Source organism: Vigna unguiculata, chromosome 1 (assembly GCF_037176805.1).
Source record: "Vigna unguiculata cultivar grain cowpea cultivar isolate G323 ecotype 2 chromosome 1, ASM3717680v1, whole genome shotgun sequence".
Lineage (NCBI taxonomy): Eukaryota > Viridiplantae > Streptophyta > Magnoliopsida > Fabales > Fabaceae > Vigna > Vigna unguiculata.
The window spans coordinates 29,022,830-29,043,839 of record NC_140792.1 but is presented as its reverse complement, the minus strand read 5'-3'; the positions used below and the strand labels follow the sequence as shown (position 1 = coordinate 29,043,839).

The window sequence follows — 21,010 nt, the reverse complement described above, 5'->3', positions numbered from 1 at the left end:
CACTGACATCCCCAATCTCTACTTCAACAGCCTCTTCATGGGCCTTTACTTCACCACTGTGATGGACAACAACATCGAACCTATCATCACTCATTGCCCTAAAGTAAATTAAACATATAAAAAAGATGTATTATTAAGCCTACTTTAACGCAATGGGTGACCACTGCTACAGTCAATTACAAATAAAATAATGGAGACCATTACACCAACACTGACAACCGACAAACAAACCAACTAAAATAATACTCCACTGAACCCCACCTACAGACACAAACTACACAAAATCATGGAAGTAATTTAGAAACCATGCAAAACATCACAACAATCGAAAGACAAACAAACCCCAAAATAGGATTATGAAAACCTTAACCCACGAGCAAACACAACCCAGAAAACCCACGAGCAAACACAATCTAGAAAATCCAGAAGATTGCAGCAACACCAATTGGGAATGGAGGAACAAGATTGCCAAAACTCACCAACTACCCAAATATTCCTTACCAAAATCCTAACTCACTTATTTATTCCTAAATACCTAATTACCACACTTGTACAGTACAAGTAACACATCCTAATACAAACCGTGCCACCTGTATAATGCTCCGTTAATGATTTAAACGACGTTACAGAAAAGGACCAAATAAAACACAAATTACGAAAATGAGGACCATTTTAAACATTCAGTAAAAATAAGGACCATTTTAAATATTCTATCAAGAGAACCATCCGCAACAAACACTACGAAAATAAGGACCAAAAAGGTATTTAAGCCTTTAATTTTAAAAACTAATTCTTTCCAAAAGTAAATATAAAAATGTTGTCCTTCAATATGAATTTTAACACTTGAATCTTATTACTTTGTATAGTATTATCTCATTAATCATTGCACTTTACTCATTTAAATTGAAAATATAGAGATTGACAGTCTAAATAAAAAAAATTTAATTGGTATTTGTTTTAAGCTTAAATAAATTAAAACATTTTTTTGACGTAAAACAGATGTCTCACTGCCTTTGCAACAATTATTCGCTATTTATTTATTCTTTTATAATTGATGAACTTTACATGTCCATTTTCCCTCTCACTGCTCTCCTACATGCACTTCCTAGGATTTCTCACCATCTTCATTACAGAAGAAACATCATCATTAGAGATAATCACATTTTTCAAACCCCTAATGTTCAAGAAAACCTTCCTTCTCCAAGTAAGTAACTACTTGTCCAGCCATCACAGTAGGTGTTGGACAAAGGCCACCATCTTGCTTTATCTCAATCTGGAAAAGGATATATAATAGTGTAAGCTACAGCATGTAACACACTGCACAAAGCAAAAGATACGTGTAAATAGCTTTTGAAGCTTCAGGAACATGTACCTCGCAATTCAAGGGTGGCTCATATGGGTCATCAATGCCGGTAAAACCTGTGCAATTTCAGTTAGTTCATAAATACCATGTAGTAGAATTCAAGCAAGTGTTAGGATAATTCAGATACAATGCTGAATTCTGGCAACATTATTTATTAGGCCTTGAACTTTGCAATCACATTTAATATTGTAATTCAGCAGTTTAATTATAATATTCAGATGAATGTCAGCCCCGGTAAATTGAATCCAGGGTGGTTAACTTGAGAGTTTATGAAAATCTTCTCTTAGCCTGTTAAGAGACATAGTTAATTAGGTATTAGTTTAGTTATTCCTCACTGTATACAAGACAGGTAGATGCTTTGATTTAATCACTTTCTTCATCTGAGTTATATTACAGATCTGAATCCAAGGATTAGTCCAAAAACATTGCCAACTGTCATAGTCACTAATGAAACACCAGGTACTTTCACACTAGTCATCATCTCACTACTGATGTTTCAGAAGGCACCCTAGCAAATCCATTTTAACCACTCCCAAATTTAATTTTCTTAAATAATTTTTATCATAAAGACAATGATTTCCACTCTCCAGGAAAATAAGTTCATTGCATTACAAAAAGTTTGAGAAAAAATCATTAGTATTCATCTGAATTCAATGAATGAATCCATATGTCGTAGTCAGAACAGTTAAACATGAAATCCTATTGTATTATCAAACTAATTAAAGTTCAATTGTTTGCAATATTTTTTCAATATTAATGTGAGAAATCTCAAAGCTACCCAGACAAACTACCCTTAATAAACTATACCTTGGCCAACAGCTGAATATGCTCAACCTAAAACACTCAACCACAAAGATCTATGAGCCAAACTAGTGATGACTCTAGCATCTTGTACAGGTAAAGGAAAAAAGCATGGGGTTCAATGCTTCCTTGAAATAATTATTGAATTGAATATAACCAAGTTAAAAATGCAGAACAGGCTTAATTTTGGGCTTCTTTTATTTTCTTTCTTGCTATGTCTCACTTCAGTTTACTCATATTAGAAAGGTAGGACAAAGCCTTTGCGAGTGAAACACACCTTTGATTTTGCCCGCGCGAGCAAGCTTATAGAGGCCTTTCGGGTCTCGTGACTCACACAATTCTAGGGGCATGTTCATGAAAACCTGCCAATACATTCCTCTATTAAATATCGTGTAGAACAACTAATAAAAAGATAAGAATTGCTTAATGGTGCCTTGCCTCAATAAAATTCGCATCAGGTAACATGGATCGGCAAGTGTCTCGATCTCTTCGGTAAGGAGATATGAGACTGGCAACACATATCAAACCAGCATCAGCAAAGAGTTTTGCCACTTCTCCTGAATTAAATAACTTTCTGATTAGTAAAACAAAGTTGGTAGAGACATATGGATCAGAGATTCAAATAAAGCATCTAGACTTAACATAAATACTACAATCAAAGTACCGTTCACTAAGCAAATGACATATGAAGATCATTAAATCAGATATGTAAGATGTAAACATCATAGTTTCATATATATATAGACACACACATACACACTAGTTCTGGGCATGTCATGGTAATATGTCTGGTAATAGGCTTCCACTTTATATGAACAATTTTATCCCTACTTCTGGTTGCAAACACCACCTACATTACTGAAACATTTACTTTAGTAAACAGATATTTGTTACCATATTTCAACATCAGAAAAACAGGGCACCAAAAAGCCATGATAAAGCACAAGATCATATAAGACCTTCCATCCTTTTGATTCAATGTTCAACTATACATTTTTTCATAGAAAAAGGACATGGACAGTTACTAATCAATTGCTCAAAGGGATAACAAAAATGTAATATTTATCATGCTGGTATAGACTACCAATATCACTCCAATATCTACCTTTGGTACATAACCAAATAATTAAAATATTAAACTGACTATTTCCGTTACTCTGTTTACTTAAAGCATTAGTTTACAGGAGCAAGCTCACCAGTTCTGCGAATGTTTTCAGTGCGTTCTTCAGCTTTAAAACCAAGATCTTTGTTTAGTCCATGCCGAAGGTTATCTCCATCAAGGACATAAGATAACTTTCCCCTTGAATACAGTTCTCTGCTTAGGGAACATGCCAATGTGCTTTTTCCTAAACAGTTTGAGAAAATAATTAATACAATATGTCAACAGCACACTACAGACACTTATTCAGGAATTTCAAAGACTATACATTATTTACCGGTACCCTACACACTTATAATTTAGGAATGAGTCAAGAGAAATGGAATACAGCATATCTTAAATGTGATTAGAAAGGTATGAGATGGAATAGATGGGAAATTTTGGTGATAAACAGTATACAATCTGCACATTGTAGTCATTTCCATCAGGGAAGAGGATTATTACAAGAATAAAAAAAGTAAAGAACTTATGTATTAAAGGTTTCTTTCAATCTTTGTAGTTTGTCTAAAACTTTCCTGGTCCAAAAGGTCACAATTCACTTCTCCCAGTGGTATTCAGAAAATATACATGGCATGCACGAGTATTTGATACTTAATTAACTAATTTATTCTATAACATGAATATGTTAAAACAATTCAAATAATATATACCTTCAATGGAGATATAAAGTTGGTTTGGTGGTAAAAGTGAATGGAAGAGAGTGATATGTCATGGGTTTGAATGCTCCGCTAACAAAAGCTAGCATATTAACAACTAACATGTGCCGATAATATATATACACACCTTCAATATCCTATCTTCTATGGCAGCCATAAATTGTCAATGAAAGCTACTTAGAAATATCAAGCACCGGCACATATGCTTTGATGGATACAACCAGTTCAACTGGTTGAACTAATAAACACGAGATTAAATTAAGTAGACAATTTATTTCATGTCGTGAAGGGAATAGTTGATTGAAGTGGGTATGTTCTTTGGTAAAACAGATACATGCATTAAAAATGAAAACAGAATATGGACTTGAAAGCTTATTTGGTAATTACCATGCAATGTGACAGATAATACTTACCTGCCGATAAGGACAAGTTAAAGAGAAAACCTAAATTCAAAGAGCAATAAAAACACAACGAAAAGCAAAAAGCATCACAAGGAGAAATAATATGATTTTTTTCATGCCAAAAAAGAACTGAATATCTGGAAAAGGTTTTAAAATGTCAGCACTAAACCAATAAAATTAACAGCATGAACCTGATCCGCTGAGTCCAGTAATCCAAACAACACATCCCTTTTGGTTAAGTAGCTTCTGCCTTTCAGCCCTTCCTATCTGACAATCTTGCCAAAAGATATTTGTTGAATTGCTCAGAGTTGCCATTGCAAACAAGTTCCCTAGTCTTATCCACGGATCAATATTAAGCTATCAGTTTCATTTCACAGATTACTGAAGGATCATATAACATAAGTAGAGAGGGCCTTAGAATAGAAGTGCATGATAGTAATACAAGTATTCAAGAAACTTGGTAAGTGCTTCATCAGGACAAGCATTACAGCAGCAGTACAGTACATGGCACAGGACTGAAAGCACGACAACATGCATCAATTTCAGACAGTGGAATGGTGATCTCATCACTCACTTCCACTTATTATTGTCAGTAAAGAAGTATGACCTGTTTGACATAAATAGCGTCTACATACATTGTACATAGGAAAGGTTTCCATAAAGTCTAGGATGAGTCATGAGACCTTCTAATATGGATTTGGATACTCTCCTATTCTTGAGTGTCAGGGCACGATTCTATTGAAAAGGGAAAGACACCATTTTAAATTTAAATACAACAAGTGACCCCTTGACCTGGTATAGCCAATTATGGTGGGTCCTCATATGATATAAAACGTACTATTTTATCACTCTATCCAAATCCTAAAAATATGATCCAAAACCCACTCTTATGTTTCAAACGGAGAAATGTGTTCAAATCTCTTCATAATATCACAACTTATCCAAGCGATTGTTGTTGGAAGAGAACAACTTTCCCCTCTTCAGCTTACAAGTCAGTTTTTTAAAATCAAATTAGGCTTTCAAATTCAAATTACAAGAGAATGAATAAATTAAACGATTGAAAGAGAAAATCTTATGAAAAATAATCAGGCTTTTTGACAGAAATTAATAATTAATAAAACCGGCGAATACTGAAACCACACAACATAAAAATCAGGAAAGGAAAAAGTGTGTCCCAGAAAAAGATTCATAAAATTAACTAGATGTAGCCCCTCTACTTTATTTTATAATCACATGATTCATGCATGCCAATTCTGCAAGCAACAAACTTGATGATTGATTAGATGAGAAAGGCAACGAATATGGAGGACCCAGCACAACACCCATCAGTCCCTTTCTTAAGAAAAAATTGAAGGCATTGTTGGCATGGGGCACAAACTCCAATCCCTTGTCTAAAAAAAACATTTTGAATTGCATGCTCCTCTAACCTACCCACCCTTTCCTCAGAAACACCGACAATTCCACCCACTTCTCTTCTCTGGGCAATCAAGGAGAGAAATGATCGAAAGAATTTAGAGAGAAATTTGTTTTGTAAAAAAAAAAAGAAAAAAATTTAAAAAAGATGAAAGAGGAGAATGAGAGTGAGTGAGTACCAGAAAAAAAAGAGAGATTGGGTGTCTGAATCTGAGGGGAATTTGGGGTGTGGTGTGGGTTATTGCATGTGATGGTGAAAGGGGTTTTATAGTGTGTTGCTGGGTTGAAGGGGTTGGAAGAAAGCAATGGCAATGAATGAATGTGGACACACATAACAAGAGAGACTTCCTCCTTCCTTTCCTTTCCCTCTCTTTCTCACTCTCACTCAGGACGCGCCATTCAAGGTCCTCTGTCATTCGGACCACCCTACCCAAATTAAATTACATTAAATTATATTTACTCTTCTTTCAATTTTATTTTCTCTTCTTTTCTACCCCTCTTTTCCTTGTTTTTTAATCTTGTTAAAATATAATTTGGTCACTATTTATTTTTATCTGTGTTAATTTAGTTTTAATATTTTTTACCATGTTATAATTTTTTTAATTCGTTTATTTAAATAAAATTAATGGTAATAATCTGTGATGGTATACCACTTTGTGATTTTTTAATTTAAAAAAAAATTATAATTTTTGAAAAAATATCTACTTGTCAAACCAACCTAATATCACATGTCAGAAACAATGTCGTATATTTAAGTAAAATTATTTTTTAACTATTAATTTTTGACAATTTTCTTTTATATTTAGATGTCATTTTTTAAGTGATTTTTCATTTTTTATTTTCTTATTTTCAATATTTCAAAACAACTTATAAGATAAACACCTCATGCTGTAAGAGAAAGTTGTCAAGATTTACTAGTCAAAATATTATTATTCTATATTCAATTTGACTTAATCTCTAAATATTTTAGATCAATGGTCATTGTTGAAATTTATGTTCTAATTTTAAACTAATTATAACCTTAAATAAAAAATATTTAATAAAAATGTAAACTTTAATAAAAACAACATATAATTTTTATATAAAAGTTAAATTTGGCCTCAATCTGATGAAAAATAAAATTGCTTAATTTAAAAAAATAAAACTAAACTGAATAAAAATAACAAATATAGAAACCAAATTGAATATAAAATAAGGTTTCTAACACGTGATATGCGTATAGGGTGACACGTGAACATTTTTTTCAAAAATTATAAAAGAATTTAAAAGAGTTTTAAAAAAATTAAAAAAAAAATCACAAAATGAGTCATGAGAGTCAAATTAGCCGTTAATTATTTAAAAATGATGTTAGTAAAAGATAACTAAATTAAAAAAAAATCATGACTAATTGACACAACTAAAATAGAACTAAATATATATTTTGACCTTAATTTTATATATTAATTAGTTGTCCCCCATAATGACCATCTCGTTCCCAAATTAATTTTATTATTAATTATCATTTAATGGACCTTCACATGCATTATGACAGCCATTAATTATTGAGGAGAGCAAATGTAATTCATTTATTAAGAGAACAAAACTGTTTTAGTTGTTTACATAAAAATATACATATATTTATTATTATTAATTTATGTGTAAAACTCTTAAACTTAAATAATTTCGAATGTTATTCAAATTTAAATTTATATTATTAACTCTTATTTCATAATTATATGCTAAATATTTTTAATTTTTAAATTTTGACACAAAATTAAAATATTTTTTATTCTTAAATTTTGATGTATTTTAATCTTAAATTTTAAAAAAATAAATAAATAAAATTATTTTAACTTAATTAAGTTAATTTTTTTTATGTGACAAATAGATTTTATGCCGTTTAACATGTTTGTATTTCAGTGTTTATCGAAAACAACTTTTAACAAGTGCAAAAAAATTAACGTCACTAAAATTAAAATATATCAAAATTTAAAATAATGATAAATTTTAATTTCACATTCAAAAATTTAATCTATTTAAGTTAAAAAGGACAATATTTAATTTTTTCAAAATTTAAAATTAAAATGCATCAAAATCAAAATTTAAAATAAGTATAAATTTCAATTTCATATTCAAGTTTATAAATAAAAATATATTTAAGCTTAAATTATATTTCCATTTTATATTAATATATATATATATATATATATATATTATCATTTTAAATTTTTTTAGTAAGGAAATACTTTCAACATTTATTAACAAAATTATGAAAATATTTTTTAGTAATTAATCTATTATATTGTTATTTATTATTATTATTATTATTATTAATACTAGTAAAAATGTCATTTCATTGCATATTTTTACATAAGTACAAGCATTTTCTCTATCTTTCTCTCAACACTCAAGATACAATCAAAATAAAAATTCAATCCTAATTGCATATTTTCTTTCTTATTTTTCATTTATTTTCTTAAAGAAAAACAAAGTTACATGACGTATTTTTCTCACTAGTTATTGTTATTATTAAACTGGTCATTATTATTACTATCATTATTAAGTTAAATAAGTTTTAAATATTTAATAAATATCAAAGAGTTTAGAGAAATTATTGTGTGGGCACAAGTCTGATACCCAATATTTTCAATTTACATATTAATAACCTCACGATCTTTATTTAATTTTTTATGGTTTCAATGTGGTACATTATTTTTAAGGTTTTGTACTTCAATAAAATAACTCCCAAATATACTTTAATAAAATAAACACATACGCTGCCACGGGTATATATTTTATAAATATTTATAAATTATTTAAAATTTAAAATAATAATATAAAAAGTAAAATAAAAAAATAAAAAATGTATAGTTATAAATTTTTTATAGATAAAATAAATTTTAATTATTAAAATAAAAAAATTAAAGGTAATATTGTGTAAATAATATTATAATTAATTATTTAAATTTTAAAAAATATTTATTAAAATGACAAAATAGTAAATAATTATTTTATAATAAGTAATTATTTAAATTAAAAAATTATTGCCAAAACAATTAAACTAAAAAATATTTTTTTATTATAAGTAGATATTTAAATTAAAAAATAGTAATTAAAAATGTAAAATTAAAAAGCAAAAAGAAGATATAAAAAAGGTATATCTTTTTATATATAGTTACAAATACTACAAGTAAAAACTCTTTATCACTTATTAATTATATTAATTAAATACATGTTTTACTACTATTTAAACATATTAATGTTTTTTTGTGTATAATATTTATTAAATAGATGCATTAATTAATATTTATTAAATAGATGCATTATTTAATATTTATTAAATAGATGCATTAATTAATATTTATTAAATAGATGCATTAATGAATATTCATTAAGTGCATGTGTGGATAAATACTAATTAATACATTATAATTAATTAAATATACACACTAATAACATAGTGAAAATATATACATTAATATTTTAAAAATATCCATAAACGATTAAACAGATATTGTAACTTGGTCATTTGACTTTCAAGTTGTAACGTCTCATTTAATTATTAAACGAAATTAAAGGAAACGTCACGCGATAAAGTATAGCAGCGTAGTCTTGGGGTCCTTAACGCAACCCCTACAACCTGGCACACCACGATGCCAACATAAAACAGATACAATTCTAATAAGGTGTGTAGAGTAAGAAATCATAAGACGATACAGGGGCCGTAGCCCTAAGGAAATCATGGATAAAATGACTCCAGCCCAGATGGCTAAGCTACTGAATCACCACTCCCTTGCTGACCACGAGAACCTTGCCCATCTGCTCCCATCAACCAAGTTGATGATCATCGCAAGGAAGAACAGCCACATACAACACAACCATGCAACAAAACGGGTAAGCTAGAGCCAACACATACTCATCATACAGTCAAATATATTTTCATCATCTCACATCCATATAACAACCAAACATGTTATGACTCTTCATTCAATACACTACGACTCGACTCGACTCATCCGGATACGTATAACTTGGTCGGATTCAGCGGATGCTTGCACTTGTGGTGGATACCTCTGTTCGACCCTGAGCTGCTCGATCCTGAGCTATGTGTTACAAGTGTTACGATGAATCAAATCTCCCTCACCACAAGGTTAGCCCTTACTGGATTTCAGGCCTCCTGCTACTCTCACCACAGGAGTCAGTCCGCTCTGGGTGAGACTAACTGGCTCCTCAGAGTGTCAGGATGCAACCTTACCTTGAATCCTTACCTAGTTATACAGATGGGGCACCACCATGGACACCCACTAACAGGGGTCATGGGATTACGTCCCGACCACTGAAGCGTAACCCCGGAGATCTCACCTAGAGACCCCAAGGAATTACACGCTGACACGGACCAACATTCATAAAACAACATTAGGAGAACATCAAAAGCATGTTTACAATTCCATACCCATCCATGAGATTTATTCCTCATACGCATCACATTTTGAATCCATACCATTGATCATCACCATCCCATGAGTCTAGGGTCTCATCTCATGTCAATACCATGTTCCTTAAATTTCAAACCACACATTCATTTTGCATGCTAAGTCTCATACCAACCCATCATCCACAATTCATGAATCATGCCAAGAATATACTTCATGCTCCATTATATACAGATCACTCCTCATACAATCATACTCAACCAAAACAGATCATTCAGGGACCAATAGACATTCAAACACAGCACAGTCTCGCCCAGCACCTCGCTCAGGCTGAGGGGTCTCGCTCAAGCGAGCCACCCCCTCCGCCTAGGCGAGAGCACAAGAACAAGAGCATAAGCAACGCGGGATCTCGCTGGAGCGAGTTGTCTGCTCGCCCAGAAGTCACAGCGGGTCGCCTGGGCGACCATTCGTGGAGGAAAAGGCTTAGGCGAACCTCTGTTAATCTCGCTTAGGCGAGACTAGCTCGCTTAGGCGAGTTTATCAGTGCCCGCCACTGTTTTCACCTGCAACAGATGCAAAGACATACCGCAAGCAACGATCCCACCGTATCATACATCCAAATCAACAGGTAAACACAAAAGAGAATCACCAAGCACACAAAACAACATACTCGCACCAAACAAACAGAGGATCCTAGCTTCCCGTACCTGGAATAAGCTAGCAAACGACCCAACACTCCCTCGACACCGAACGCACGAGCACAACAGCTCAAGAAGCGAATGGAAGAAATGGAGTAGAGGACAACTCCGAGCTAGCTTGAAGATGGCAGAAACCTAACCCTAGCAGAGCTCTTTGTGAGAGGGAGAAAAGGATTGACGGCTGGATCTTTTCTGAAAGTGAATGAAATGTTGAATTAGGGCAACACGAAGGGTACTTATATCATGGGCCAGCCTTTTAGGCCCACTGCTGCAGGGCAGCCCTAAAGATTAAGATGGCAAAATAAAAAGGGCCTTACACAAGCCATTTCTTTTCTAAATTGAAGGTGATATGTAGGGTAGGTTCCACCAAACTTTCTCAAAAAACCCCTTTCCTTGATATAAATACCTCTTTTTTTTTACTGAAATTTGTACCTTCATTCTTTCCAGAACAGTGAAATCCAAGATGCAAATAATGATCCAAAATCTCTCAACAGATATGGACACATGACTAATAATAATTGCTATTAGTAATCCAACCTCAACTTCCTATATTATAATTGTTAGAAAAAAGTTCAATATGCCATTTAATTTAGTTTTGATTATGTGCTAAAACAACAAAAGTAAAAAACAGAGTTTTCTAAGAATAATGTCTCGTGTCATGTTTAGCCTAACAGACAAAAGTGTATTATTATTATTATTATTATTTTTTGTCTAATATGCTTTTACTTGAACAAATGGAAGTGTGTATATCTCATTTGGTAAACTTATTTTTTTTAACAAATGCAAGTGTGTACAATTCATTTAATAATTTTTTTGCTTGAATAGATAAAAACGTATTTAATAAGTTTTTTGTTTGAATAGATAAAATACTTTTTCTGATATGCTTTTGCTTAGATAGATAATAAGTATATTTCATTTGAAAGACATAAGCCTTCAGCATTTTATGGTACACATGACACTTATAAATGCCTATTTCATTCTTGTAGGAAATGTTTGCTTCATTCTTACTAGAAGATTTTACAACGTTTTGTCAACGTCAAGATCCTTTGAAGATCATGTTTAAAGTTGTTCCTCAAATATATTTTTCTTGAAAAGAGAGGATGTCATTGTTACGAAGTTAGCTAGCTGTGTCAGGTCTTTTGTTTTACTCAAAGGTGGAAAGAAACTACCTATCTTAGGCTTGATAAGACATGTTGTGTATAAGAGGAGTTGTGCAAAGAAGTCCAATGCATTTATTGTTAAGTTAAGAGCATTTAATGTATCTCTAGGCTCTAATGATGGACAAATTATAGTTGAAGAAGAAGGACTTCATTTTAGTTCACCAGGTTCCAAATATTTGCAACTGCTCTATTATAATTAATTATTTAAATTTTAAAAAATATTTATTAAAATGAAAAAATAGTAAATAATTATTTTATAATAAGTAATTATTTAAATTAAAAAAATTGCTAAAACGATTGAACTAAAAAATAATTTTTTTATTATAAATAGATATTTAAATTTTAAAAAATATTAATTAAAAATGTAAAATTAAAAAGCAAAAAGAAGATATAAAAAAGGTATATCTCTTTTTATATATAGTTACAAATATTACAAGTAAAAACTCTTTATCACTTATTAATTATATTAATTAAATACATGTTTTACTACTATTTAAACATATTAATGTTTTTTTTGTGTGTATAATATTTATTAAATAGATGCATTAATTAATATTTATTAAATAGATGCATTAATGAATATTCATTAAGTGCATGTGTGGATAAATACTAATTAATACATTATAATTAATTAAATATATACACTAATAACATAGTAAAAATATATACATTAATATTTTAAAAATATTCATAAAGGATTAAACAGATATTGTAACTTGGTAATTTGACTTTCAAGCCATTTCTTTTCTAAATTGAAGGTGATATGTAGGGTAGGTTCCACCAAACTTTCTCAACAAACCCCTTTCCTTGATATAAATACCTCTTTTTTTTTACTGAAATTTGTACCTTCATTCTTTCCAGAACAGTGAAATCCAAGATGCAAATAATGATCCAAAATCTCTCAACAGATATGGACACATGACTAATAAAAATTGCTATTAGTAATCCAACCTCAACTTCCTATATTATAATTGTTAGAAAAAACCATTTAATTTAGTTTTGATTATGTGCTAAAACAACAAAAGTAAAAAACAGAGTTTTCTAAGAATAATGTCTCGTGTCATGTTTAGCCTAACAGACAAAAGTGTATTATTATTATTATTATTATTTTTTGTCTAATATGCTTTTACTTGAACAAATGGAAGTGTGTATATCTCATTTGGTAAACTTATTTTTTTTAACAAATGCAAGTGTGTACAATTCATTTAATAAGTTTTTTGCTTGAATAGATAAAAACTTATTTAATAAGTTTTTTGTTTGAATAGATAAAAATGTGTATACTTTTTCTGATATGTTTTTGCTTAGATAGATAATAAGTATAATTCATTTTAAAGACATAAGCCTTCAACATTTTATGGTACACATGACACTTATAAATGCCTATTTCATTTTTGTAGGAAATGTTTGCTTCATTCTTACAAGAAGATTTTACAACGTTTTGTCAACATCAAGATCCTTTGAAGATCATGTTTAAAGTCGTTCCTTAAAAATATTTTTCTTGAAAAGAGGGGATGTCATTGTTACGAAGTCAGCTAGTTGTGTCAGGTCTTATGTTTTACTCAAAGGTGGAAAGAAACTACCTATCTTAGGCTTGATAAGACATGTTGTGTATAAGAGGAGTTGTGAAAAGAAGTCCAATGCATTTATTGTTAAGTTAAGAGCATTTAATGTATCTCTAGGCTCTAATAGTGAACAAATTATAGTTGAAGAAGAAGGACTTCATTTTAGTTCACCAAGTTCCAAAGATTTGCAACTGCTTTATTCTTTTGTGTTCTATATAAAGAAGATTTCTGCAGAGAATGAAGGTTGATAAAACTCTTGTAACAAGAATGGGAATAATCTCTTGTAATATTAAGCAATCCTTATCCTTCTATTTGTAATAATGAAAATTGTTTATGTTCATAACTATTTAGAAGATGTGCTTAATATTGTATTTATCTAGAACTTTATCTCTCTTTTAGTGAGAAAAACTCAAGATCATTTATATCATAACCTTTATCTCTCTTTTAGTGTAATCAAAGTGTTTTAGTCAAGAGTGTTTAAGTCCAACGAATACCTAGACTAACTTAGGAGTGATTGTGTTTCAAAGAATATTTAGTTTTAGTTATGAATGATTGTGGTCCAATGAATAGTCGACCTTATCTAAGAGTGACTATGTTCCTAAGAATGGTTAGTTTTAGCCAAGAGGGGTTGCAGTCTAAATGATATATAGTCTTAGCAAGCAATGAATGCGCTTCAAAGAATACTCAATTAGTCTGGTATGGTTGTGGTCCAAAGTATACTCGATTTTATCTAGTCTTGGTCATGGTTTAATAAGGACTAAGTTAAAAGAAATACTCAATCTTCTCCAATCATGGATTTGGGTATATTAAAAGAAATACTCAATCTTCTCCAATCATGGTTGGGGTTCAAATTTTGTTGTGGTATTAATTTTCTTGTTTTCTTAAGAGATCTTTAAAACTTCAAATTAGTATATTAACTTAATTGGTAACAATTGGATGCAACACTTTTATAAGGCTAATTCAATATATTCAATTTTTCTTTAAAGAATATTGAATACAACATTCCCTACCATATGTATTCTTACACATAATATTTTGTTATCCCATTCAAATTTTCTCCCATCCAATCAAATATACCTACCATCTTTATCATGAAATAATCCTTCAAGATATATCATGCATAAATTGTTATTAACCCATTGTTTTCATAAAGGTTTGGCCATGCATGTGAAAACACTCTTGTAATAACACGAACAATTTATATATATATATATATATATATATATATATATATATATATATATATATATATATATATATATATATATATATATATATATATATCAGATCAGTTTTAGAGCGCATATTAGATCTAGTTATGAAACAATCGATCTAATACTTTAAATTGGAAAGTCAAAACAAATATGCACTCACACTCCTTGTCTCAACTTGAATGCCTTAATTTCAAGGGGCATACACAACAATTAAACACAACTAAACAATACAAATTACAAAAAATAGAAAACAATAGTACAAAAGGCGAAGAGTAGATAAGACAAACACATGCTATACATAAAGAAAAATATGAAAGAAGAGTAGAGAAGAGAGAGGTGAAAAGTAGAGAAGAGAAACATGTGGTATACAAGGAGAGGAGTAGAGAAGAGAGAAGAGACACATGGTATACCAGAAAATTAGATAGCCACCCTTGTTTTATAGAGTGCCATGTGTCTGTTAATGGGAGAGCCACATCCCTTAAATTTTTTCCCTTTTTATTTAAATATGAAATAACTTTTTTTTTTCATAGAAATTCATGGGTGTAACATGTGTCAATTATTTCCGTTTGTGTTCTCTTATTTTGTATTATTTACATATATCTTCAGTATTGAACAAATTTTACTTGTACTTTGATATATTTTTTTTTTCAATTTCAAAATGGACATATTACTAATAAAATTGCACCTTTTTTTGTTGTTTTATTTGTATCTATATTTACATTATACTTATATAAAATGATATCCAAATATAGCAATAGGTTAATTAATTTAATTATACAATTTATAACTACTTTTTTTATATTAATTAGAGTAGAATTTTCTCACCGCAATTACCGTTAAAGTTACATATTTTTTTTTTGTTGATAACTGTGTCATTTACATGACTTCATATATGTTTTTGACACTTGAATTGCATGTAATTTATGTAACTTGAAGTGAATCATCCCTTTTTAGCTTAGAAATTATAGAATAAGGCACTGAGGATCATATAAGTATGAAACTAATGATTTTTTTGTGTGAATTGCAACAATTTTAACAAGAATTGAAGACTGAGCAGCTTAAGCTCCGAAATTTTCGTTGAGCATTAAAATGTAGTTAAGACAAAATTCAAATTCAACTCTCACAACTAAGTAATGATGTTAAGTGTTGAGCCACAAAAAGAAACCTTCATAGCAAGAAAACCTTGGGCACTAGATTTAGGTGCTAAACCAAGGAGGAAAGCCTTTAAAGGAGGAAACCTCTAGTTTTAACCATTAAAGTAGGGGCCTAAGCTAGAAGAAAGCACTCCATGGGAGGAAACCCGAGGTGGTAATCACAATAACAAGAGTTGAAGTTGTGTTTTAATTCTAAATAAAATTGGAGTCATGTTTTATTTCTTGTAATCAAATTGTAGCTTCTCTCTAGGATTTCTTTAGACACACTCTACACTTATTTTAATATCCTTGTAAGAGACATGTGAGAGGTACAACAACTATAAGTTCTTGTAATCAGATTCTTCATTATGAGAAATTGAACTCTCTTGTGTTGAAATTGAATGTAACTCTTATGATTCCCTATACTGGTATTGATTTCTATTGATTTTACTATGTCAAAGAAGATCTAATTGTTATTTTTTATGATGTTCATATGCAAATAATGGTTTAGAATAGGTAGATCTTAATAGGATATGAATATGTGTCTAGATATGTTGTGATACAAGCTAAATTATCCTTAAAATTGATTTAATCACAACATAATCAATTTTAAATAATTATGTCGTGAAGTACATCATTTTCAAATGTATTAAAGGCTAAAAATGTTAAAATTGTCATATTAACTGATTAGGTTGTTAATCTAATCGATTGGGTTAAGTTTGGAGAACAAATCTTGATTTTTCAATACAATTAATCGCTTAGGTTAATAACATAATCGATTAATCTCGTTAGTAAAATATTTTGTTTAAAAACTTAACATTCTTTCTCATTTTGAAGAGACAAATTTTGCAATTAAAGATGAGAGAAAGAAATACTTGAGAGTTCTTGGAGAGATAATCATTGTTTTTCAAGTTTCCATCAAGATTCAAAGAATATTGAATTGGTTCTAAGGTTTCCTTGCTTGGCCTAGGATTGAAATGTAAAAATTGCACATCATACAAGTGTATTCGTTTCATATCTTTTTGTTGTTGTTGTTTTTTTTTTGGTATTTCCTTCATTGTGTAAGTGATAGGTATAGGTAATTGTGTGTAGCATTACCTTGGTTGAAATTCTTGAAGTGTATTTCAAGTTCTTGTATATCTAGAGTGTAGGTTTTACATAACTGAATCTTGTAATCCTAACTCTTGATATTCTAATGAAGATTCTAGATAAGGTTGCTAGAAATTAGATGTAGATTTGTTAAAATCGAACCAGTATAAAATTTGGTGTTTCTTGCTTTTTCTTTCATCATCTTTTAGTATATTGATAGTTGTATACACCATATCAATTGATTGAAGATGTTCTTAAAACTATTTTTAAAGTAAAAGAAGAACTAAATTTTTGCAAAACCAATTCACTCCCTCTTGGTTTGTCAATATTGGCTGGATCTATTTTAACAATTGGAACCAGAGCTGGTTAATTGCAATATAATCAATTAAAAGATCCTGACCATGGCCAACGTTTCACAAATGCTTTTTGAAGGGGCTTTAATTAATAGACCACCACTGTTTGCTGTTGAAAACTATCCTTTCTGGAAAATATGAATGAAAATCTTTTTAGAATATATTTACAAGGGAGTTTAGAATTTTATGATAAATGGACCATATATTCCTATGCATACCATTGACAATGTGTAGGTTGAAAAAGACATAAAATTTTGGACTGAGGATGAGAATAAGAAAGTTGTTTGTTAGAGAAAACTATTCTTTCTGGAAAATAAGAATGAAAATCTTTTTAGAATCTATTTACAATAGAGTTTGGGATGATGTGATAAATGGACCATATATTCCTATGCATACCATAATGTGCAGGTTGAAAAAGACTTCAACTTTTGGATTGAGGATGAGAACAAGAAAGTGTGGTATAATGTTAGAGCTAGATACATCATCTCCTCAGCATTCACAATGGAGGAATTCTACAAAGTTTCTACATGCGAGAATGCAAAAGAAATGAGGGAAAGCATGGAGAAAGCTCAAGAGGGCATTAAAGAACCTGACCGTAACAATTCAAAAAGCAGCAACAACAATAAAGATATCAATACATGCTTCATGATTGATGTTGAGTCCCAACAAAGCAAGATAAGTACTTCTAACTCTAATATTCAAGCAAAGTATGATGAGCTTCTAGATACATTTGAAGAATTACAAAAGAAGCAAATGAACTTAATTGTTTAAACAAAAAGCTTAAGATGAATTATAAAGAGTTAGTAAATAGATTGAATCAATTAGAAGAGGAAAATACGAATTTGAATTTTAATTTGGAAAATTTGGACATCATTCATAAAAAGTCCTTTTGTAATTGTAATTTAACCTTGCAAGTTGGAATTTTTTATTGTAAAGACTGCAAGAACTTGAAAAACAGAGTTGAATTTCTTGAGAAAACTTTTACAAAGTTTACAATGGGAAAATCCAACTTAGATATCCTTCTTAAGTGTATAATGGATGGATATGGATATTCCTTTTCACAAAAACAAAAATATTTCAAAGAATTCTCCTTTCAACCTAAAAAATATTCACTACAACTTTTGTATCTTGCTTCTATTGTTTAAAGAAGTGTCATTCATCAAATTCTTAAAAAATGTTGGTGTTCCAAGTGGAAAAAAAAAATTGTTGCCTAAAAACAACATCTATATTACTAACATGAAAGGACCCAACCACAAAATGGGTACCTAGATGTATTTTACTTGTTTTTGCAGGGTTTATAAAAAGTCTAATGTTCAATGTGATAATCTTGTTAGGCTATACAAGTAAAGATAAGTTTGAGTTATTCACCGCTTCAATAATGATATGAGTAAAGCATCTTTTTATATGTTTCTTAGGACATAAAAACTAATCTGTTACTACCAAAATGGTTTTAAAAATACAAATTGTGTTGTTGCATACATGTTATCTTTTAGCACTTTAAATAAAGTGGAAATTCATATCAAATCAATTACATGCAAGGAAGTTGTCTTCAATTGGGGGCAATTTCATACTACTTTGATAAAAATCTACTAAAGACATATGGTGAACACATCTTTTGGATCTATTGCATACTTGTTCACTAAAAATGAAGAACCATCTTCTCATGTATAGAATCCACAGCAACCAACCTATCATGAAACTAAACTATTTAATAATCTTGATTATGCAATACAATTAATTGATTAGGTTAATAACATAATCGATTAATCTCGTCCGAAAAAGCTTAACATTCTTTCTCATGTGTAGAATCCTTGTTACTGCCCAGAATCGAATTGGGGACCTTTAGTGTGTAAGACTAACGTGATAACCACTACACCACAGCAACCAACCTATCATGAAACTAAACTATTTATTTAATTAATTGATTAGGTTAATAACATAATCAATTAATCTCGTCCAAAAAATATTTTATTTAAAAGCTTAACATTCTTTCTCGTCCAAAAAATATTTTATTTAAAAGCTTAACATTCTTTCTCATGTGTAGAATCCTTGTTGCTGCCCAGGATTGAACTGGGGACCTTTAGTGTGTAAGACTAAAGTGATAACCACTACACCACAGCAACCAACCTATCATGAAATAAACTATTTAATAATCATATGACTAATTTTATACTAAAATTTAATCACACAAAACAGTACCAACCAACTTATTATCAAATTAAACTAAATAAAAATAAAATAATACAAGTAAATTATTGCTGCCCACGATCGAACTGGGGACCTTTAGTGTGTAAGACTAACGTGATAAGCACTACACCACAACAACCAACCTATCATGAAATTAAACTATTCAATAATCATATTACTAAGTTTTTCCTAAAACTTGGTGTTTCTTACTCTTTCTTTCATCATCATTTAGTATATTTATAGTTGTAAAGGTTCCAAACTATGCATTCTTGTATACACCTTGTCAATTGATTAAAGATGTTCTAAAAAACTATTTTTAAAGTAAAAGAATAATTAAATTTTTGAAAAACCTACTCACCCATCTCTTGGTTTGTGAATATTGGTTGCATCTTTTTTAACATTTATACATTTAAATGTTTTATTCAATGTTCATGGTTTGATTTATATTTACTTGTCCAGATGAACTAATCACTCGTCTTATTTCACTGATTTTGATTGAGTTGGAAAACTAGTCTAAATCTAAGGTCTAATTTAATTATCTATTGTTGTTAGATGCTAGAAACAGATTTAAATATTTTAGCTTAATATAAAGTTATGATCTTAATGCAAGGATTCATTTAATTAGGGGTTGAGGAATCGCTCTAAGTCTAAAGTGTTAGAATTAATTGACGAATTAATTCTATTAGTGACTCATTTGAAATATTATGATGGGCTCAATTGTGATTTAATAAAATATAAAGACTTATTGGTTATTATTATGGGAAGTGATAATAAAATAAAACAAAGATAAAGATAAAATAAAAACCAACTTGATGGACGTTGCTTTATAAAAGGAATTGGGGTTCTGTCTTTGGCCATAAGGTTCTTTTCACAGTAACCCATCAAGAACGTGTGAGAAGAGAAAGAAAGGCAAAGAGATAGATTGGGTAACGGTGGTTGAAGAGCACACAAGATTACAAATTTGAAGAACGCATATTCAGAGGATCTCTCATGGATCAATGTTAGTGCTCTATTATGTTTATCGTGTGAGAATCCTAAATTCTAAAGATCCTTAATTAGTTTTACATGTGGTATCAGAGCCTATGTTGTAAGATTTATGATTCTCCTTTTATGATGTTTGTTTCCAATTTTATGAACCCTAATTAAAGTTTTAAGGGTTATTTAAGTTTTTCGCTGCTTTAAAAGTTGAATGTGAATGTCATGGTTGAAAATGAGAATTGTTTTCCACTACTGAAACTGAATCCCATTGTGCTGCCATTAATCGGAATTGTTTGTGTGTTTTTACTGTAACATGTTTTTATATTTTTTTTGGCATTGAATAAAAAAAAAGAAAAAGAAAATCGTTCCTGTTGTGCACGTGGATTTGGAATGAATGCAAGTGAATGGCATAAAACTATGTGAACGTGTGT

At 30.2% G+C, this 21,010-nt stretch overlaps 1 protein-coding gene and 2 non-coding genes across 3 annotated transcripts; all 3 read right to left on the bottom strand.

Moving 5' to 3' along the window:
- Nucleotides 1-927: 927 nt before the first annotated feature.
- Nucleotides 928-6,211, bottom strand: APK3 (adenosine-5'-phosphosulfate (APS) kinase 3). The gene is made up of 7 exons (XM_028071749.2): nucleotides 5,973-6,211; nucleotides 4,572-4,714; nucleotides 3,361-3,510; nucleotides 2,603-2,721; nucleotides 2,442-2,526; nucleotides 1,373-1,419; nucleotides 928-1,273 (listed from the first exon to the last, which is right to left on the bottom strand). The coding sequence occupies exons 2-7, from the start codon at nucleotides 4,693-4,695 to the stop codon at nucleotides 1,175-1,177; spliced, it is 624 nt and encodes a 207-aa protein (XP_027927550.1). The 5' UTR covers nucleotides 4,696-4,714; nucleotides 5,973-6,211; the 3' UTR covers nucleotides 928-1,174.
- Nucleotides 6,212-19,226: 13,015 nt separating this feature from the next.
- On the bottom strand, nucleotides 19,227-19,299 carry TRNAV-UAC (transfer RNA valine (anticodon UAC)). Its single transcript has one exon. It is a non-coding gene; the product is annotated as a tRNA-Val (tRNA).
- Nucleotides 19,300-19,464: 165 nt separating this feature from the next.
- On the bottom strand, nucleotides 19,465-19,537 carry TRNAV-UAC (transfer RNA valine (anticodon UAC)). Its single transcript has one exon. It is a non-coding gene; the product is annotated as a tRNA-Val (tRNA).
- Between the last annotated feature and the right edge of the window lie 1,473 nt (nucleotides 19,538-21,010).